The sequence below is a fragment of the Pseudomassariella vexata genome (genome assembly GCF_002105095.1).
Source record: "Pseudomassariella vexata strain CBS 129021 chromosome Unknown BCR38scaffold_3, whole genome shotgun sequence".
NCBI lineage: Eukaryota > Fungi > Ascomycota > Sordariomycetes > Amphisphaeriales > Pseudomassariaceae > Pseudomassariella > Pseudomassariella vexata.
The window spans coordinates 875,238-895,944 of NW_024467958.1; the positions used below are offsets into that span (position 1 = coordinate 875,238).

The following is a 20,707-nucleotide window of genomic DNA, read 5'->3' on the forward strand; positions in this document are numbered from 1 at the left end:
CACGGTTCTGAGGTAGTTTCACATGATCACAAACCGAGTGTCTGAGGCTACAACGGCCCCGCAAACGCTACGCACAGGCATGCTATCAAGCAACGAAGATGAGACAATGTAGTCGGGAAACTTCTCTCTGGGAGTCTCACCTAAGCACTCGGCAGACTTGATCAAAGACAGTCCGGTGCCAAAATTGTGGCAACACGAGCATGGGGCAACTCCGATGGTCAACATCGTTGCGGGTACGGACAGTTCTTCTGAAGATCCCTTGGCAGCAATCCTTTTGATGCCAACGACGATGGGATCGTCAATTTGTAAGGAGGCAATGATAGTCTCAAGTCCCGCAAGTGTAAATTAATACATCGAACCACGCGACAATTGGGCCTGTGGTTTGGCCTTGCGCAAGTTGGCCAACTGCGTCTGAGCGTCGAGAACTTATGCCTGCAATCGCACCTGCTCCTCTTTGGCATTGGCTTCGGCAGCCTTTTTCTGGCCTTCATTTCGCAGCTTGCCGCTGATGTTCTTGCGCAAATGTTCTCGCCAAACTTTCGTTCGTCGCTTGTGCATTATGGCGTGGTAGTGTAACCAGAGAGCCACGCCTTTTAAGACTCTGATTCCGGTTTAATTTGATTGCGTAAGATGAAATAGAAACAAGCAGACTGATCGCGGATGTACGGGATGTAGGTTACGCTCACGGGATATTGATGAAGGCCTTGCCCAGCAGCCTGTTGGTCACGCTCGTGTCTAGAACGGTCACTACACCAAACAACAAGAGAATTTGAGATTAGTGGCGAACCCATTTATTTTTGGTCGACTCAGAATCGTGGTTTAGTGTTTGGGTTGAGTTCGAATGGGCTCCGTTGCAATGATTCAGTTTTTCTTGGCAATGATTGATGAATTTGGATCAAATAGTATTTCCATAGATTATGCTAGTAAATAATAAGTGTGCCACGGGCTTTATACAGTGGGCATGGTGGTTATCAAGTGATACTATATTCTATACGCTATTCTTTTTAGAGTGGAACTAAGATGACAGTATACGTCGGCATATATCGCGGTAGATAATAGAGTGAAATCTACTCCCACACAAGGTCCATTTCTGTTCTGAGATGTGAGTTACGCAAGGGTGTAACGTGAGCTATGAGTAAGCAACTTGAGCTGTGGCTGAGCAGAACTGAGCGTGTCATGAGCCGACTTGATTCCGCGCGAGCTTGCCTGATTACAGCCTGAGCCAATCTGATTGTGCCTGATTTTCTTCCTGAGTAGCATGATGAGGGCCTGAAACTAGTCCCAGAGAGCTCAACGGGGTGCCACTGACTGGTCCCGTTTTCGGGCCCTTCCGGATTCAGTGGCTTAGTTTTCAAACTTTGGTTCCGGCAACACTTTCCTTTCAGTCCAAATCCTCAAAGCCGCTTGATACAGTCGACTATCATGTTTCTAGCCAATAGCAAGTCGCTCTTAGAAGAAGAAGAAGAAGAAGAAGAAGAGCAACCTCGGTTCAGACACCAGAAATCTAAACGACGTCGGATCTCAACCCCTGTTTTAGACTTTGCCGTAGCAAACAACCCATACATCAGCGAGTGGGTAGGGAAGCTGCCCGACTCCTTTCCGGCAGACATGACACCTCGGCATCGGCTTGCGGAGAAGAAATCTTCTGCCTCTCTTCGGCGAAAACGGTCTGATTCTTCTAGTAGTACAACATCTGTAGTACCCAGCGATCAAAAGTCAAGAGATGGAAAGTCGGCTATTTATGCTCAAAAAGGCTATCAAATGCTTCTCAAGATAGCGGGTGTGCTTCTGGAATCGGAGCTTCCTGTCTCTGATGACAGCGAGATCTTTGTCAAAGCTTTCTCAAGACGAAGTGCAGCATTCCAGAAGACACTCTTCTTAGCGACGACAGCTATCGCGAAACGATCGAAGATTTGCAAGAGAGGAATGAGTCACGGGTGATTCAAGATGTTGGTCGGCTCTATGTTCCATCGGTACAAACATTGGCGAAGAGGGGTGAGGATCGCTTTCGAGTGTTTGTTGAAAGCGTGAACGAAGCTTGGGACTGCTGTTATCCTCTCGTCGATCCACGGCCGCAACCCGACTACGCAGTTGGCTTCGGAAGATCTGGTCTTACAGAAGCTCGCATCAAGAAACTTCAGCCCTTGATCCGAGACGACCCAACATTTCAATCAGATTATACGGCAACGTACTACATGTACTTCCCCTTTTTTGCCGCTGAGGTGAAATGCGGCACATCGGGACTTGTCATTGCAGATCGCCAAAATGGGCACACCATGGGTGTATGCATAAATGGCATTCTCTCGATCTATCGACTTTCTGGCAAGGAAAACCAGCTTCATAATAAACCTATAGTTTTTACGGTGGGACACGATCATCGGATTATAAGACTTACTGGTTGGGGCCCGGTCATTGACGGAGACTTTTACTCTGTCCATCCCCTGACTATCTATTCATTCGATGTAACCCCTCTCCGAGGCTTGGAAAGATGGAAACCTCGCCGATAAACAATTGGAGTCTATGAGTACGGTCTTACTCTCCTCGATAATATTAAAGCCATCATCGACGAGCTTCCCCTTGATCTGAACCTCGGAAAAGTGCAACCGCTTAAACTCGGACTCAACACGGGAGCTGAACTGCGACATCCAAATCGTTCTGGACTGTCGCAGCAGCTTGATGCTCACAGCTTGTTAGGAGATGCAGAAGTTTCGGATAGCCAGTCAAGAAGCTTGAATCCGCAAGAGTCTACAGCGCCTACTTCAGTTCATGTTGAAAACCCTGCGAAAAAGGCAAAGCCCTAACTGACTTTTGCTCTACACGACAGCGCCAAATTCTTTGTCAGATTGCCATGGCTAGTTTCAAGATGAGTCATATCAAAGGCCCGCAGCATTCAGGAATGCTATGAGATCGGTTGGGAATTATGCTCGTAGGATGGCGCTATACACACACACATACACACACATACAGTGCGACAGGCGGCAAAGATGAAAGAGTGATGATAGGAACAGAGGAATCTTGAAGACAGAGTACTGCAAGCCCAGTCTAGGTGCACTGGAAGTCATGTTGGGTAGTTTGTCGTCGCACAATCAATGGCTATCCCGAATCTCAATTGACATAGGACAGGCAGCCAAGAGTATTACTTAAGCTGAGACTTCCTTCCCCTCCAATGCGTCCCACGTTGCTACCTTGTTCGAATCAAATTGTACTTGCCCGTCGAAGCGGTGTTCCGCAACACATCACAGTGTCCCTTACATGCGTCCAGTCGGTTTGACAGGTGCCTAATGCTTTGCCGTCGTGCGCAGCGTAGCTAAGGGCCTCTTGAACCCAGTAGACGCAGTTCCAGCCCTCATAGCCTGAAGTTCCTGCACGCGTTGACCGCTATATCGTTGCTGTCGATGAATGCCGCCGCTTGTATAATAGCAAGTGGCAGGTATGCAAGTAGCTCGAGTAGCTCCCCGACAGCCTTTGTATCACTCAGCAACGCCTGCTTTGCTATACGCTGTCGGAGCAGTTGCCTAGCTTCAATTTTACCCATATCACGCAGCTCCAGCGCGTTGCTTTGTGTCAAGTCTCTGGCAGCCTTTCTACTCCGTGTAGTGAAGACGATCTTGCCTCCGTCACTTTTAGGAAGCCAATCGACCAGTCGAGCCGTCCCAGGGTCTCCACCAACCCTATTCATAAGGGCTTCAGGGTCATCAGCATTGTCGACAATCATAAACCATGCTCGTCGGCTATTTCCCAATGCATCCTTAACTAGCTCCTTAATATCTGCATTATCGTCGGTAATCCCTGGTAGACGAAGGCTGATCCCGATGTCTCGATAGGCAAGCTCGAAGCTTTCTCGGCTGATCGCTGGCACCCAAAACACTAGACGCCCCGCTTGTTGCGCCAGCGCGCGATAGGCGAACTCAATGGCAAGCGCTGATTTGCCGCAGCCACCGAGACCATAGATTGTCATCCGTTGATGCGTATAAGGGGGGAGGAGGAATTGCTTAAGAGACTGAAGCTCGTCTTCTCGCCCAGTAAAGATTTCGTTCCGTGCGAAGGGCAACGGCGACGAGACTGCATGGTCAACTGTGTATTCCTCCCACAACTGTTCCAGTCAACACACCTGCTCGGTCTCGCAGTCTTTCCATGCCCCATCCCTCCTTTCGTCTCTGTATCTCCTCTCGCAGGCGTGTTTCCGCGTATACTTCTCCCTCCCCATAGATAAGCGGCAGAAATACCCCGCAGATCCCCAGGAGGCAGTATATTTTATCCTCCCTTAACGACGTCGTGCGGTTAGCCGTCCAGCCTATTTGCTCGTCGGAGTCAAAATCAGACAGCCGTTTTCCGCGAAGTACTTCAACCGGGAGCTTGGTGATCTTTTGGAAGTCTTGCTCTAGCGATATTCTTGTGCCCAGCAGTTTGCCCTCCTCGGAGAAGAACTCAACACTGGCCAGTGCAAGTAGCTCCTGCAGCGTCCATCCATGCGTAAACCATCTACTTCGCCGAAAAGATTCCATCCACGATATCGGGAATGCCTGAGCATCGCTGACCTCCTTCGGCACCTGCGCATCCAACAAATATGCGTAGCACTTCTTTGCTGCTTGGTACCACCGAAACATCGAGTTAATCGCCGTTTGGAGCTCTTGCTGAATAGACCTGTCGATGCAGCACGTGTCCACCCAGCAGTACTCTATGCCATCCTGCGCGTCTCTGTCCATACAGAAGCGGATCTTGGCGTAGCCAGTTTTGTCCTTCCCCGCGCCGGCCACCAGCTCATTATACGTGACCTCCTGGCTGTTGGTCCAGGTGTGCGATAGGGTGGCGTATGGAGGACGGTCGTCGTCATTCTTGACCGAGATCAACTTGATGTCGCCGTTCGGCGAGCGCTTCAGCAGGCGCATCATATAGCTGTCATGTCCTCAGCCGGCTAGAGAACACCGGTCCATCGATGATACAAAGGTATCAAGAGTGTATGTAAATCTTCTTGATCTACTTGAAGGACAAGCTTATTATTCTCGTCGCGTGTTAAGAAGCGCATTACGCCGGCGTCTAGCAGTAGGCGAGGGCAGAGGCGAGGTCGATGAAGTGTACTAGCTCAGCACACGATTATAGCGTGCACATGGTCTTGCAAGAAGCGATGTTATATGATTTTGCGACTCGTTGCCGCTGACTGGTCACTCGATGCGCGGCGCCTTTGCCATCATATCAAGCGAGACAGCTGTAATGTTCACGTGCCTCTGCGGGCACACACTTAACAACCGGCAAGCAAATGTGTCGTGTCGACTGTTGCTCAGCTTGAAGAGCTGGGAATTATCGTGACAAGTAGATTATTATTTGCTCGCATAAATATCTACATCACGTGGATGCTACCTCTTCAACATTCGATGTTGATTTAAGATGATGCAAAGTGGCGTTGATCCACTGCAGGAAACCAGATAAGATTGCCGATCATGGGAAGCGCGCGGTCGGAGGCTTAGAGATCGTGACGTCTAGGATACGTATATGTATAAAGTATTAATTAGCTAACGAGGACTCGAGAAGTATATATTCTATCTAGCCTTCGGAGGGTCCTAAAATCGGGCGCCTTTAAAACCTCAATTATCCGGTAGGAGGTAGCTACGGGATACTATAAAGGGTAGCTTCGTATAAAGTGACTAATAGTTAGGGTAGTATAAGACTGAGTAGTATTAAGCCGAGGTTAAGCCGAGTAAGATTTTGCTGATATAATATGCTAAGATTGATCGATCGGATTAGGTGTATGCTAAGAGTAGAATTAACCGAAATATCGCAATGGATTGCCAAGTTTGTCCGTTTACTGTACAATACATTTGACAAGACAGGACCTTCATAATTGGCAAACGTGTAAGAAACACTACCATATAGTATACAGCAACGGGATCAAACTCAAATACTTAGGAGGCGCACCTGTAACCCTCGTTGCAGCCACGAACGATTTTCTTCTTATTCAGTATACAGCAAAACCTCAGTGGCAGTTTGTTTGAACCCAAAACGGAGGCCTTTTGGATCTGCCGTTTCAAATAATGCCTACATGACAACGAGCTAACAATATACACAGACTTGAATAAGATCATAGCCAATGTTTCAAGGGATTCGGTCAGACATGTTATACTTGAAGTCAAATATTGCACGCAACGTTATCCTAGTTGTATTTCAAACATGTTGAGTCTCGTTGTCCCTTAAGCATTTCAAGTCATTCAAGACCTGACTCATTGTGTGCCAGCATGTCCTTCCTATTGGGTCTATGACCACGCATACGTTCATAGGAGATACCCACTGTTACCACCTGCAAGCTCGGAATAGCATCCTCGCTTTCGCAATCGCCCCTGACGCCATCTTTATCAAATGACCGGTTTTCAACACCTCCAGGTAAATTTGTAGCAGGGAAAAACCGCACGTCTGGTCGTCGTCATTGTGGTTGTTATCGAGTTTCGTTCCTTGTGTTCGCGTCAGAGTGTCGGACTGCGGCCTCTTGGCTTTGGAGGATTGAGCTTTAGACGGATCGCTATCGCGAGAATCGGGATCTCTTTCACTTCTAATGCAAGTGAGGCATGTACCGCGGAGGGGCAATTTAACGTAGTACATGTAACAGTAAATGATGCGGACATGAGATTCAAGTCACTCATGTTGTGACACTAAACTTGAGCGGTTGGAAGGTGAGCTGTTCTCCATATCTAATGGAGCAATGTGGATGGCACCAACAAACATTGCAAGTGAATGAATGAACTTTATTGACGCTTTAGTATGGCTTGTATTGGCTGGCTTATGTGTATCCCTCAGTCCTGGGGCTGAGATGTGCTGTAGATGTGTACGAGTAGTTAGGAGAGCGAGACAGCCGTATAGCCAAGCGAGGGACCAAGAAGCGATGGCCATGGTCCTCTACAGTCACAGATGAGTGATTTATCACATCCGTGCCCGGAAACGTAGCAGTACGTATACGCGCTTCACCTTCCTCAAGCTATACTATTCGACTGGGGATATCTTTCTGTGATGCAGATTATTAACCCAGAACGAAAACTTCTGGGAGACGAAGTACCAAGTCGAGATGATGTACTTGGTGTGTGTAGATCTCGTCACATATATAGTGTCCCCCTTGCTCTAGTCGTATGCAGTCACACCACATCCGCTTTAGTTAGCATGTCCAGAATATCCATACGACGGTGGAAGAGGGATCATCTACACCAGGGGAACTATTTGGAAATGGTTGGGACTAAACATTATTTTCCTTTGGGGGAAGGACATAACGCAAGAGCAAGGGGAGGATACCAACGGCCATGGCGGGAAGAAAAGGGGTGTTGTAGCAATCGTCAGAGCTCTTCTTAATCATCATTTGGCTCAAGAGCCTGATCAGGACACGCCATCAGCACCGAAGCCAGCGGTTATTACCCGAGAAGATAAAAACACAGCAAAACTCGGGGCTGTGTGTGCCTTGGAGTTTCATCACCCGATTGTAAGAACTTCATGCGGCGTTTGGAAATAAGAAAACAGTGGAGGAAAGTGTAGTTCGGCCACCACGCCCGCCGTGGGAATCAGTATCTATTTCTTCTTTCTAGAGCTTGAGGATACGAGTTTTTTCTTGAGATGCTTGGGCATCTTGTCTTTCCTCTTCTCTCGCTTTTCTTCTTTGACAGCTTGCTTGTGTTGCTGGCTGAGTGTTAGTAACTGTGAGCATCGGGGAGCGAGTATACATACCTTCTTTTCCTCTTTGTCCTCGAACCGCTTACCCCGCGGCGTGCCTTTGGCAAATCTGCTTTCATCCTCACTGTCATCGCTGTCGAGTGCTGCGCCATCACCAGAATCACCCGAACTATCCGCACCCTCTGCCTCGTCTCCCTCTGCATTCGGATCCTTGGGCAACACCGCTTGGTCTGCTAGAAGATTTCGATATACCAGTTGGTCTCCCTCTCCATCGCCTATCTTCTGCGCGTCCTTCTCAATGTCGTAAACCTGGTCGAGTGTTTGCGGAATGTACTGATTTCGAAAGACCTCATTGTCAACTTCTATCTGAGCCAAAGCCTTGTCGTCGTTTTCATCAGAGGAGCGAGACGTGTAGAGAAGCTTGATCGTTTCTGCCGTTCCAGGCTCTTCCACAGGCCCTTCCGGAGCAGTGATGAAGTCGAAGACGGTTCGATCCGACAACGTGTCAACACCCTGCTTCCGGAAGAAGTCGCCGGTGTTCTTAATGTCCATGCGTAGAAATTCCAACGACCGCGGATGGTCGTGTTCAACGCTTTGCGAAACATCGATAATGTAGAGGCGTTTGTCATTGTACAGAATATTGTACTCGCTCAGATCGGCATGGACCAGCTTGCAAACTTGGTACATACGTCTCATCATGCCCAACAATTGGACGTAGAGAGTTGTCCAGAGCTGTTCCACGTCATCCGAAGGAATGGAGGCATCACGCAGTCGTGGGTACGCCCAACCTCGACGATCTCCAAGGAACTCCATCACAAGCACATGTAATTTCAACTGGATGGGCTCTGGACACGGAATGCCCGCGGCATGTATACGACGCAGATTCCTGAACTCCTTCTCTGCCCATAGCTTCACCATCTTGCGGCTGTTTCCTTTGTCGGCGCCGGACTTGAATCGGTGTTCGCCCGTTATGTATCGCTCTCGATCCTTGAAACTGAGAATGGCCGTCTTGTAGACCTTGACGGCTCGGTGTACAGGTGGCCCATTGATGTCGGGAAAGGCAACGGCGCCATAGACGTTTGCTTCCTTGCCTGTACTGATAGCACCGTGCACCTCGCTTACAAAACCTCGGTTGATCATTTGTAAGAGGATCATGCGCGTTCTTTGATCCAGCACCTGCTCGCTCGTTGCGCGGTCGGCCTTGTCCTTCTCTCTTACTTGGCCCTCCTTGACGTCATCGAGTCTGATCTTCGCCGCATGTTTGGACAGTGCAGATATTTGATCATCCACGCTGGCAAAGGTGTTGGCAGCGGGTTTTTGTTGGTTGGATTTCGGCAGCAACGCAACGCCGCCATCCTGGAATTGTCGTTGACGGTTGTAGTTTTTGGTGATGTCTCCTGTGTCTGCATTGCCGAAATCATCTTCATCGTCGAAGATATCTTCTAGGTCGTCTTCGTCCTCCTCTTCAACGGCAAATGCATCTTGGCTCTGGGCGCCCAAACTTCGAGGTACTTCTTGGCTGACAGACGCGCCGTAGCCGTTGTTCGCTGTGTATGTGTGAGGGGGCTCATGGGGCGCCGCCACAGAATTTGCGAGGGGAGTCTCTGAGTCGGCCATTGTTGGGGAGAGCTCGAGGATCGAGGAATTTGGTTGGTGGTCGAGTCGGTTGGTCTTGGGATGTCGACTAGGTCGTCATTTCGAGTCACGTTGACCATTACATTGAAGATCAAAAAAATCAATCCTCAGGAGCTCTTGACCCCTCTCCCCACACTTTTCTTATCTTATCTGCAGTGGTGGTTCCACCCAGCCTACCTTGCATGCAATTCAGGGGCCCACACCTTCCAGACGACATCTGCTCTTTCCTTTGAGCCTTTAATGAAATCTATCTGGCGTGTCGACAATGGGTTTCAAGTCGCTTGTTGAGGTGCCTTTGTTCGTGGGGAATCACCCGTAGCCATTGCATTGACTCTATACTCTTTATACTGCTGCGAGTACGTGTGCGTTTGCGTCGGTGCCGTCAATATTGTTTTTGCTTATTACACAGCACGACGTGGTCATCACCATGACTGAGACATACATTGACATAGCACATGTGCAGTATAGGAAAAGATAAAAAGACAAAAATGATCTGGGATAATCGTACAACCCAGAAATCCGCCTCCGAAAAACTAGCTGTGGAATTCTTTCCAGTCTAGACTTATCCCTTGACAGGAAGAATAGACCGATTCCAAGCAGGTAGCCCTCACCTAGTCCTCCAGGTGCCGGTTTAATATCAACCATCCCCCGTTCCCCATGGAGACATATCGGCTGATATGAGAGTCAGCGATGTGTGCAAAGATGATAACAACGAGAACGACAGCGGGGGGTTGTTCTGGACGCTCATGTTGTTTATTTTCTTTTTTGGAGTACATTTATCTGGAATGACAGACAGTAATCAATAACTAACCGGAGTGAAGACTCTCATAACCGATTCCCTATTTGGTAGAGCCTCAATCTAGGACAAGCTGCCCAATATGAAGGCCCCTTTTAACCTGACGCGATGGGCCACATCCAGCCGCCTTGTTTAGTAGAGCATTAGCTCGCCGTCATAGCTGAATTTTCCCTTGATGAGTTTTTATTGTCGAAGTAGGAATCTTGTACTTAGAAAACAGGCTGTCCATTCAAGGGATGACTGTTCTGTTTAGGAGCATGCACTTGAGGCTGCGATCTAACGAGAAGCTCATCATTCTGAATACATCACTCAGTTTGCAATTCAATATACCGGCATTGTCCGTGTTACAATAACCCCGAAAATGTGTCTGGAAAATCACATCGATAACCCCCCAGCATAAAATATCAGTAACTTCAAATATGCATGCCTCAGCTAATTCGCACCTAAATTTCATTCTGTAACTTTTTGATCGTTCATTGTTTACCAGTGCGAATACCAGTCCCTTACCTTTTGTACCGCTGCAGGCAGTCGTAGGAGGTACTTCATAGATAGCCTCTGTACGTTAGATCGACCTGTGACTACGCATCCTCGATTACTAACTGAGCCCAGGCCTCACGGGGGACGTTGGCCTTTACTTGGGACCAACTAGGCTCTGTTTCACGTATTTTGGTCTTTAGGACCTTTCATACATGCTGAATGAGGTTTAAATCGGGGGTTTGAGCGGGCCACTTGATCGTCCAAATACCGCGATCCTCAGGTCAACTCTGAATGTGATGTGATAAGTGCACTTTGGCTTGTTCTCACATAAAAGAGTCTCCTAGCTCGTACTTGCTGCAGGATGGCCTTAATAGTATCTGAGTGTACGGGCATATCTTCCTTGTGTTCAAACCCCGTATATGTTATTTTGGAGTGTCGGCAGTTTTAAATAACCAAGTGTTCCTTATCTCGAGCGCTTAACCTTCTAGAGGCATCTGTACGCTTCTAGATAATATGTAACTGATATACAGAAGCTTCGCCAATGCTATACATAACCAATCATCTTTACAATACGGATGGAAATGAGCACGGTGTCCACAACTCAAACTTCAGGATGTGTTCGCAGCCATTCCTCCCACGTAGTCGGCTTCACATACTTCCACTTTCGGCCATCCGTATGATGGATATCCCAGGTTCCATCGTAATTGAACTTAGAGTATACCAGACCGAGGTACTCCCAGAACTGCTTCGGAGACGTCGTGGCGCGGGCGAGCGCAAGCTGGGACTCGATATCCTGTAGAGACCCGAGACTCCGCCTTTGGAGCGTGACGCCGCGGACGGCCTCGTAGCCGTCCGCCAGCTCGAGCGCTGAGCAACGGAAACTCTGCACGCGGTAGAAGCCACCGTCGGCCGCGTCTGGCTCCTCGATTGCGGCGACCGTGTAAGCTGCCGCGTCATGTATCGTGGTGTAGATAATGGGATGCGTCCCGTCACCCCAGAAGTTGATGGCTGCCGGGTCTTTGTCGAAGTTTAGCCACTCCTGCCGCATGGTGATGAAGGCAAAATCTAAAAGCGCCCTATGCAGTTGCGTTAGTATGACTCTGACCCGAAACAGTCGGTCTTAGACGAGACAGTGACTTAATCGGAAGAGGTGCTTACTCACCCTGTGAAGGCAAATATGGGCTTAATGGGGGAAGAAAGACGCGCATGAGTGGAAAAGTTAATGATCATGTCGTAGATGGCATGGTCGCCCGGCTTGTTCCTCGTCCAATCGGAATTCCAAGACGATGCGTGAAAAATCTACGATATGGAGTTCTAGAATTAGCCAATCTGAAGCACGAGTCTATGGCCTCGATCCTCATTTCCTCACTTCCCCTCTTGTTTCATACACGATAATAAGATGGTAACATACCTTGACACCGGCACGTTCGGCCGCACGAAGCAAAAGCAGCTGCCCATCCAGCATGAGCTCTGGACTTCCCGAAAAGCAATTAATGACAGCATCGACACCGGCAACGGCCTGGTCGAGTGCTGTGATGTCATAGTAGTTCTGCATCTTGACAAAGCTCTCTAGTTCTGGCGTGAAGACCACCGCGTCCAGCTTCGTAGGGTTGCGCGCTAGGCCGCGCACTTGGTGCCCACGAGCGAGTGCAGCCTGGGCTGTGGCAATGCCCAAGTTTCCTGTGATGCCTGCGATTAGAACGCGCATTGTCGGCAGGTTCTGAGCCGTAAAATTGGAATTGTTGACGTTGGTAGTTGGAATATGTTGCTAGACCTGGATACCATCCAAAGCCAAGGGGGTTACTTATAGATCAGAAACCACCGGCCGAATTATAATAGCTGAAGGATGATGTCATAGCCGCCGGTTTCAACTGCTTGGGGGTACGGGATCCCACCGGAGCACGCATTTGTCATCTCCGAGGTTGTACGAAGTAGCTGACCGCCGACAAAGGATTAAAGTGCTTGGCCTCGACAGCAATTCTCAAATCCGTCCCACCTACAGATCAGATCACGAAATATCTATAGTATGTTTGATACTACAATGCCTTCGCCTTCAATACTTAAAGATTAGCTAACCTTGATACTAGATATCCGATATTCCATTTCGGACTGCTCTCGGACGAGGTAATACCTGTCTTATGCCGAGCCGCGAGCTCTTTGGTCACGGTACGAACATATCACAGGCGTCTGGTTACTTCCAAGTCTTCCCCTCATGATATTTCGATTATAATATATCCAACCCCATGTTTCTTTCGCATAGCATCCGAATATATGAAAACGAACTTTGTTGTTCTGGAGTCATTGGTTCGGAAATTGGATCTGACCTGTGCCCTTAGGTCTACCAGTCCATCCTATAAACTACATCCCGAACCATTTGCCATTCAGAAGCCGCTCAACCCTCTCATTGTTCTCGTCCTAGACTCGACCGAGTCACGAGCTCTCATCCTGTACTTTCTACAGGTAGTAGAGATAGATTTCAATATCTGGAACGGAGGTCTATATTAGATGTTTGCGGAATATGACTGCATCTTTGACTGTCAAATTCATTGAGGCTGAGATAGTCTAGTACGATGACACTATACTATGGTTGGGGGGGTTCCCGGTCTCCTTTGGGCACTCCATGGAATCGGTAGCAGCTTTAGAGGTGAGTTTTCATATCAACTCTTTCTGGTGCCGCAAAAGTGGCCAAATCGACTTGTTGAAGAGATGGATGAGTTGTATAGATTAGGTAATATTTATGCATCTCCTATTACAACGCCTATCACATATACATCAGGCAGAGACATCCAAGGATAGGCTATCCCACCCCAATCATCCTTATACACCCGTTCCTTCATGGTAGAGGAACGGGCACCTGTACTTATAAATATTTGTCGCGCTTCTTTAGTATAGTATTCTATAATAGAGACAGACTAATATCGTAACTTGAATTCATACTGGTAAGAGGTGTGGTTAATACAAGTTTGTATTGACTAGCCTATCAACGAATGTTTATGAAAAGTTTGTCTATACTATTAGCTGTATAACTGATCCGCAGGTATAGCTAGCTTTTGCAAAGAGGATAGTTCTCGTTAGTCCAGTATTACATAGGTTAACTGTAAAAAATGCACTTATTAGTAGCTCTAGATGGAACCGATATTCGCCGCGCCTCTCCCACCTATAACTTTCGTTATAACTAGAAATGAATCTGCCTGATCGAACATATTACGCTAACTCCAGCCTCTCCAAATTTAAAACACGTGGAAATATTCCTTCAACGAACAACAGGATGAGAGGAACTAAAATGAAGTCTGCCATGGAATCCCTTGCCTCCCAAGTAATCACATTTCGACTACGCATAACGTTGCGTTCTCCGAGGCGGCAGGGATAATCTCCGCTTTGACAGACCATAGTATTGCCCCGCTCCTGCGATAAATACCAAGAATCTCCACAGCTGCTATCAGAGCATCACGATGGACTTTCCTTATCTACCCCGCTTGCGTTCCAACGTTACTACACACTGTCCAGACGGACTCACCCCATGCAAGAAAGGCAGGATTGTCAGGTCGCTTGTAGTGCCCCTGACGCTTTTGTCCATAATGTTGACTAGACTGGGATGTAGTCCCGAGTGTATGGTCCCTAGACTCGCGTTACATCGTGTAAAGGACGTTCGAATAGTACAAATAGGAGGTAATCCTCCGCGGAACTCTTCAATCTAGCGTCGTTGACTTTGCGTCCCCTAGTTCCGCACAAGGATCGGGATTTTGCATCTTGTAATACTCAAGATGAGGTCTCAGATTACATGTATTGTCGCGTCGGCATGGTTTGGAGGTAGTGAATGTCCATCCCTTGTTGATGCCCTAATCAAAACTAACATTGTGTAGTTCTAGTAGCTTCAAGGTTGACTGGAATACCTACGGTCCCTTTTGAATCGGCTTCAGATGCTTCCTATACCATTTCTAGCATTGAAACAATCATCGTGGACTCCCAGTTCGCGAGTGCTAGAAACGAGAAAGGCGAGACGTTGATACCGCCAACACTGCATGAATTCGCAACAACATTTGCCGACGACCTGCAAAGTTCGTTGGGAATCAAGGTGGATGTTACTCTTGCAATAGAGCCGTCACCTAACTCGATCTTTCTCACACTCGGCGACGAAGCAGACTATGTCGACGCTGCAGGCGTTGAGACATCCGAGGGCTACTCGCTCTCGGTCTCCTCAGCGGGGATAACCATCACAGGCGCAAGCCCCCTGGGGGCATTCTGGGGCACCCGAACAATACTGCAGCAGGTGATTCTTGGAGATGGCACGATGCCCTATGGGACAACTCAAGATGCCCCAGGATGGGGCATACGGGGAATGGCCCTCGACGCAGCACGACACTTCTATCCTGAATCATTCATTATTGAAATGTGCAGTTACATGTCTTTCTTCAAGCAGAACACATTTCAGCTTCATCTCAGTGACAACCTGAACGTCAATACAAATCTGTACACGACAGAAAGGAGCTTGGAGCTCTACGCCAGGTTCAGACTGTGGTCTGATTCAAATGATGTTGCCGGGCTGAACAAGTACAAGAACGAATCATACACCCGAGAGCAGTTCGACAACATCCAATCCGCTTGTGCCGCTCGCGGCGTTACCGTTCTCTCCGAGATCGAAGCTCCGGGCCATGCCTTAGTCATAGTACAGTGGAAGCCGGAACTGGGCCTCAGCACCGATCTCAGCCTGCTAAACATCTCCCACCCCGAGACGATCCCCACCATGAAAACGATCTGGAAGACCTTCCTCCCCTGGTTCCACACCAAAACGGTCCACATAGGCGCTGACGAGTACACGGCCGAAGTCAGCGAGTACAACCGGTTCGTCAACGAGATGTCCGTCTACATCAACCAGGAATCCCAGAAGGACATACGGACCTGGGGCACGTTCCCGCCGCACCCCGAGTACGACAACGTCTATGAGAACGTCTCGGTCCAGCACTGGGAGTTCTTTGAGGATAATCCGTACTATGATTACATCATGAACAAGTACTCGGTTCTGAACTCGGATGACGCGTACTACGTCGTGAATAAGTGGTCAGCGAGCTATCCGCAAAAAGTCAATATTTCGCGCACATTTCATGGAAACCCTGCGACGAGGGGACTCTGGTATCCCAATATCTTTGATCAGAACAACGCAACTAACAACCCTCCCAAGGCGAATCCTCTGGTCCTTGGTGCGGTTGCCCCATTGTGGAACGACTATGGCGCCAACGCGTCGGTATACTCAGAAGCGTACTACGCCTGGAAAGAAGGTATCCCTGCCCTGGCCGACAAGCAATGGGGAGGTGACCTCGCCGAGTCCGAGTTCCCCTCCGTGTTATCTGCCCTTCACCCCTACATCCCGGCCCAGGATCTCGAGAAGAGCATCCAGTCCAAGACTTCGACCATATTCAACTACAACTTCAGCAGCGTCAAGAAGAACAACACCATCGCCGATCTCTCGGGCAATGCATATGACGCATCCACGACGTGCAAGCTGGCGACAAACGGCTCCTTAGCTATCAGCCCTTCTTGCTCACTCAAAACCCCACTGGGGTCCAAGGGCCGAGATTACACCCTGAAACTCACACTCCGCGTCGACGAACTCATGGCCAACACGGACGCGACTTTGATCTCCGGCCCGGACTCAGCGCTCATGCTGACGCCCAACATCACGCTGTTCACAGAGGGAAACTACTACAGACTGAACTCGACGATTCCGTTGAGTACTTGGGTGGAGCTTAGTCTGATAGGCCGGGGAACTCAGACATTTGCCCGTATCACGCCTGTGGAGAGTGCTGTTGCAGATGTGTATCCGAATGGCACTGCAGGGGTGGAAGAAGAGTTCTTGACTACGATCGGAGTGCTGGGTGAGTTCTTCGTCTGGGCTTCTATCGCTATCGAGGCGCCACTTTCACTAATCGGAGGTGCTGGGTCCGGATGGGAGGGGGAGCTTGCTATGTTGAGTCTGAGTTCTGAAGCTTGAATTTATACTACGCTGTAGACAAATGATATCGTATAATTGACAGTAGGTGATACAAATTAGATATTCGGTAAGGAAAAGCGAAGAAATGAACCATGCGAGGACTGTTCATAATGATCGTTAAAAAGCCGGGATCACTCCTTGCAGCACCCCTAAGAGGCAAGGTAAATGAACGGGCTGAGGATTTCAGCTATTGGTCTTGACGACTCATAATTTCGATAAGTGCCAGTGAGGGATTCGATCCTCTCAATCCTACAGTTCCAAAATATATTAGGCCACTTTTATCGAGTTTACCTAGGCATCTCGCATTGGACCAGTCAATGCCGTCCGCTGCATCAAAAAGTGGGTAGGCATCTGGAGACATACTTTTTCTCATGTCGTGAACTCCTTCCTGGTCAGCAATTCGCCAGATTATCTTGCTTGTATTTGTCCAACCACCATGTGACATGTTTCCCGGAAATTCGAGCCTAGTTTCTCGTGTATTTGTGTCACAGGCCGCAGGCGTGCAGGGCTGTGCCGGTGCGAGGCCAACTACTACCTACATATCTGGAATACAGCTGAACTTGGGGAACGGCACAGCCCAGTTACAGCCTATAATTATATGATGCGACCCCTTCAACTCGCATGGATCTTCGCTTCAGCCACCAAATCGTCGGATCTTGCCTCGTTTGTGGATGTCAACGGCCCCTTGTTCAATGGCTGGGCTGAAGGTGTTCCCTGGTCCTCGAGTTGTGCCGTTTTCTAATTCCAAACTCATTTTAAAAGACATACCTCTGCTGCCTTTCTGACATATCTTTCCTCGCGAATTTACTTATTTCCTCTATTCTACCTCCAGTTGCTGTGAAACTCCGAATTACAGTCCAACCAGAACATCGCGACCATGGCCGAACCCAAAGTATCACCCATCCAATCACCCCCAGCTGCCCATAATGGCGCACCAACCCCCCAGCATCCACCCCAGAATATCATGATGATTCAACCAACACCACTGAACGGCCTCGGCGCACTCCCCGCTGTGATAGATTGCCCCTACTGCCACCGCCGAACGCAAACAAGAGTCCATGAAGAAGACTCGAGCATGACTATGTAAGTCCACTTCCAACTCCAAGCCTACCCAATCACAATATTAACATCTTCTCCAGCGTCGCCGGTATCGCCCTCGGCTGTCTCTGCATCTGCCTTGCCTGTCTCCCCTGCATATTACACTGGTGTCAAAACATCGACCACTACTGTACTGGTTGTAACCAACGCGTCGTGCACATCCAGCACGGCGGCGTCCCGCAGGTCATCGCGCCACCCCAGAACGTTCCGCAGCAGTACAAAATGGAGAATCCTCAACAGTACGGCGACCATCAGTCGCCACAACCGCAGCAGCAGCATGCTAGTGGGGGAATGCAGTCGCCGTCTATTCAACAGTACGGTATTGAACAGGCACCCCAAAACCAGTATTTTGGTGAAGCACAATCGCCTGGTCCTTACCAGCTGGGTGGCTTGCAGCCTCAACCTTCGCAGCTGCATTTTGAGGCACCGTCCCCGGGGGCGAATGGACAGCCACACAATCAGGGACTGCCGGGGTATGCTAAATGATTCAAGAGAAGAGGATGGATCAAGGGTAGTAGATAGCGTGGGGCTTTTAATTTGGTTATGGCTTTCGTGGCGTGGAATACCTCCTGGTCTTCCGTAGTTGTGATCATGGAAGATCATTGTCGTTAGATTGGATCAATACTTCTATCGGCGTACTCATATGTGCATTGAATCGAATAGAGAGGAGATTCGTAGACCCTTTGGAAACAAATACTACTTGTACAGGGAGAACTTCGTCTTGATGCACCAGAAGACTTGAATCATGTGGCGACTACGCTTAACTTTCTCACACGCAGATATACACCTTTCAACAACCACGAACGATATCTAAGCGACTCATTGTGTCCACACATGATGCGCCCAACTTACATGCTGGGAAAACCCCTAAGCCTAGGAACTTGCAGCTGAGCCTCAGAGTGATGAGCTCAATAATCTAATGAGACAGAGGTAAATTTGATGTATGATGTTAAAGCGACTGCGAAACTTATAAGCTAGGGTGATTGATACAGCACTTTGAGACCCCGGGAGTTATTCTTTTGTGAATGGCACTCGAGACAAGGCGACGACAGGGGTATTCGAGTTGAACCACTGGTTGAAAACCCCACAACGGCCATATATCTTATCTCTCAGCCTGCCCTGAGTTGAACAGGGAAAGAGGGCATGACACCGATGCGGAAGGCCCGGACTCGCAGTGGGGCACCCAGGTTTCCAGTCAACGTGAGATGAAGATCAATGAGGTATACACCATTATAGCAATCGAAGCTGTTGAGAAATTTGATTTAGTCGGGCGTGAATTACTACGGTCAACCTTGACCTGGGAGTCTTCCCGGCCCTCTGCAGCCCGTTCAGCTGAGTAGATGACCGTATAAAGGAAATGTGAAGTGAGTAAATAATTCCTTCAGACTTGTTCTCTTGCGATGCAAGTAGCAGGTACTTTTACGAAACAATATCGCACTTCGACGCCCTTTTCTACCATCCGTAAGCCATGGGTAGCTTGCTACTACAGTCCTCTTCTTAGCTCTTTTTCGAACTTTGCACTCCATGCCGCCACAAAGATAAACATTTGCTGCCAAATATGTTTGTGAAATAGGGAATGAGCGTTAGCGTCCATAACATGTGTCGAGCGCAACAATCGTAGCACAAAATCAACAATATCAGTACAGGAGAGACATGAGCGCTCCTATCTCTCACTTATATAGTTGCCTAGAAGACATCTAGCTAATGTATGCAATATCCCTGCACAAAGTGCCATGCAGCAACAAAATTGTCCTGCAGAAAAGCTCATTGGTGAAAAACCAACCGCAAACGTACCACGTTGCGATAATGGAGACACCGGCGTAGATATACAGCGAATCAGGTGGCGTTGAAAAGGACCATACAGGAAAATAGAAATCTGTGGAGAAGTACTCCACGCGGCAATCCACTGTTCGCCATGTAGCAAGAGTACCATGCGGCAAGAGTGCCAGGGGTTGTTTTGATTGTAGACGCGACGGCATGGCGTACAGACCGAAGACAGATTGATTCGAAGACAACGTGATGATGCTAGATTCACAATGGCCGTAGAGTAGTAGCCTTCTGTACCCAAATATGATGATATGGCTCCGAGAGAGAGAGAGCACATTTCTCAAGTGACATGAAAACACACAATCACGGTGATATTGCTCTGTCCCAGTAATAACCGACGTGCCATTCGTCTACACAGCAGGTCTGTTCATCCACTGCTTGAGCCTGCTCCACTCCTTAATCGTGGCCTGCTGCCCGGTCCCCTTGCTTCCGGAGCTTGATGCACTCCCAGCACTAGCCGAACTGGCCCTGCGGGTTGGTACTCGTTCGACCTTGTTGACCTCGTGGCACCCTTTTGGATGCTTGGTGGCACCGTAGCGGTTAGTGCGGCCTGTTGAACGCTCTCGTTAGCGACGTTCCACACGCGTGTGTTATCTGACGTGAGGGCCGGACAGAACGTACAGTACCAGTCACCTCTCCCGGCGTCGTTGATTACGGCGTCGTACTTCTCCTTTGCTTTCAAAAACGCTTTCGACATGGCGGGGTGTGGTCTCGAATGCTGACTTATTCTCACTTGTGGCGATGAGTAGCTTAGCACACTGGAAAGAGCGCTCTGTTTGAAGGGAAGACGGCGGGAGTGGACTGCTGTCTATATACCCCACGAAGCAGAACGGACATGACTGCAGTTGGGCTTAAACCCCGTTGGCAATCATCAGACGAAACCATAGAAGCAACGTTCATTGGTATAGAACACTAATAGTAAAGCTTATTTCAAAGCCTGACTTATTACCCCACAGAAAGAGACGGAGGGAACAGTATATACGGGGTTTGGACTTGGGGAACCCATGGCCACTAACTAACTCACAAGTCCCCTGGAGCTTACAACTTGAAACATCAAGTGGCTTACCCCTCACAAAGTATCACTTACAATTCAAGTGCGTGCTCTTGTACGAACGATGTTATGCAACAACGAACTTCAAATTTGCAGGTACGTACAATCCCGGCCGGTCTCGTGACTTCCGTCCATGCTCGTCGACAACAAGTTGAAAATTTAATTCAATCCATGAGGAATCCCTGGCTCG

The 20,707-nt window shown here is 48.8% G+C and overlaps 7 protein-coding genes across 7 annotated transcripts; 3 read left to right on the forward strand and 4 right to left on the reverse strand.

Moving 5' to 3' along the window:
• Positions 1–1,422: 1,422 nt before the first annotated feature.
• On the forward strand, positions 1,423–2,327 carry BCR38DRAFT_507200 (uncharacterized protein; the record flags this gene model as incomplete). The annotated part of the gene is made up of 1 exon (XM_040864949.1): positions 1,423–2,327. One exon carries the CDS (start codon positions 1,423–1,425, stop codon positions 1,939–1,941), a length of 519 nt encoding a protein of 172 aa, XP_040718687.1. The 3' UTR covers positions 1,942–2,327.
• Positions 2,328–3,188: 861 nt separating this feature from the next.
• BCR38DRAFT_362793 (P-loop containing nucleoside triphosphate hydrolase protein) lies at positions 3,189–4,889 on the reverse strand (the record flags this gene model as incomplete). The annotated part of the gene is made up of 2 exons (XM_040857191.1): positions 3,189–4,062; positions 4,112–4,889. 2 exons carry the CDS (start codon positions 4,887–4,889, stop codon positions 3,347–3,349), a joined length of 1,494 nt encoding a protein of 497 aa, XP_040718688.1. The 3' UTR covers positions 3,189–3,346.
• A 2,653-nt stretch (positions 4,890–7,542) lies between these two features.
• On the reverse strand, positions 7,543–9,261 carry BCR38DRAFT_334641 (RIO1 family-domain-containing protein; the record flags this gene model as incomplete). Its single annotated transcript, XM_040855335.1, has 2 exons — positions 7,543–7,650; positions 7,699–9,261. The coding sequence occupies 2 exons, from the start codon at positions 9,259–9,261 to the stop codon at positions 7,543–7,545; spliced, it is 1,671 nt and encodes a 556-aa protein (XP_040718689.1).
• A 1,712-nt stretch (positions 9,262–10,973) lies between these two features.
• Positions 10,974–12,449, reverse strand: BCR38DRAFT_521474 (uncharacterized protein). Its single transcript, XM_040865194.1, has 3 exons — positions 11,964–12,449; positions 11,715–11,851; positions 10,974–11,628 (listed from the first exon to the last, which is right to left on the reverse strand). Exons 1-3 carry the CDS (start codon positions 12,258–12,260, stop codon positions 11,154–11,156), a joined length of 909 nt encoding a protein of 302 aa, XP_040718690.1. The 5' UTR covers positions 12,261–12,449; the 3' UTR covers positions 10,974–11,153.
• A 1,867-nt stretch (positions 12,450–14,316) lies between these two features.
• Positions 14,317–16,541, forward strand: BCR38DRAFT_406335 (glycoside hydrolase superfamily; the record flags this gene model as incomplete). Its single annotated transcript, XM_040858040.1, has 2 exons — positions 14,317–14,362; positions 14,416–16,541. 2 exons carry the CDS (start codon positions 14,317–14,319, stop codon positions 16,539–16,541), a joined length of 2,172 nt encoding a protein of 723 aa, XP_040718691.1.
• An 877-nt stretch (positions 16,542–17,418) lies between these two features.
• BCR38DRAFT_481896 (uncharacterized protein) lies at positions 17,419–18,125 on the forward strand (the record flags this gene model as incomplete). Its single annotated transcript, XM_040863424.1, has 2 exons — positions 17,419–17,624; positions 17,681–18,125. 2 exons carry the CDS (start codon positions 17,419–17,421, stop codon positions 18,123–18,125), a joined length of 651 nt encoding a protein of 216 aa, XP_040718692.1.
• A 1,691-nt stretch (positions 18,126–19,816) lies between these two features.
• BCR38DRAFT_481897 (uncharacterized protein) lies at positions 19,817–20,163 on the reverse strand (the record flags this gene model as incomplete). The annotated part of the gene is made up of 2 exons (XM_040863425.1): positions 19,817–20,016; positions 20,088–20,163. 2 exons carry the CDS (start codon positions 20,161–20,163, stop codon positions 19,817–19,819), a joined length of 276 nt encoding a protein of 91 aa, XP_040718693.1.
• Between the last annotated feature and the right edge of the window lie 544 nt (positions 20,164–20,707).

What these genes read in the sequence shown, in the direction of transcription:
- BCR38DRAFT_521474 (XM_040865194.1), bottom strand. Translation starts at nt 12,260, where the DNA reads ATGCGCGTTCTAATCGCAGGCATCACAGGAAACTTGGGCATTGCCACA. An exon ending in CCGAACGTGCCGGTGTCAAG is followed by an intron (nt 11,852 to 11,963) that starts GTATGTTACCAT and finishes TCCATATCGTAG; the next exon opens with ATTTTTCACGCATCGTCTTG. An exon ending in CCCATATTTGCCTTCACAGG is followed by an intron (nt 11,629 to 11,714) that starts GTGAGTAAGCAC and finishes GCAACTGCATAG; the next exon opens with GGCGCTTTTAGATTTTGCCT.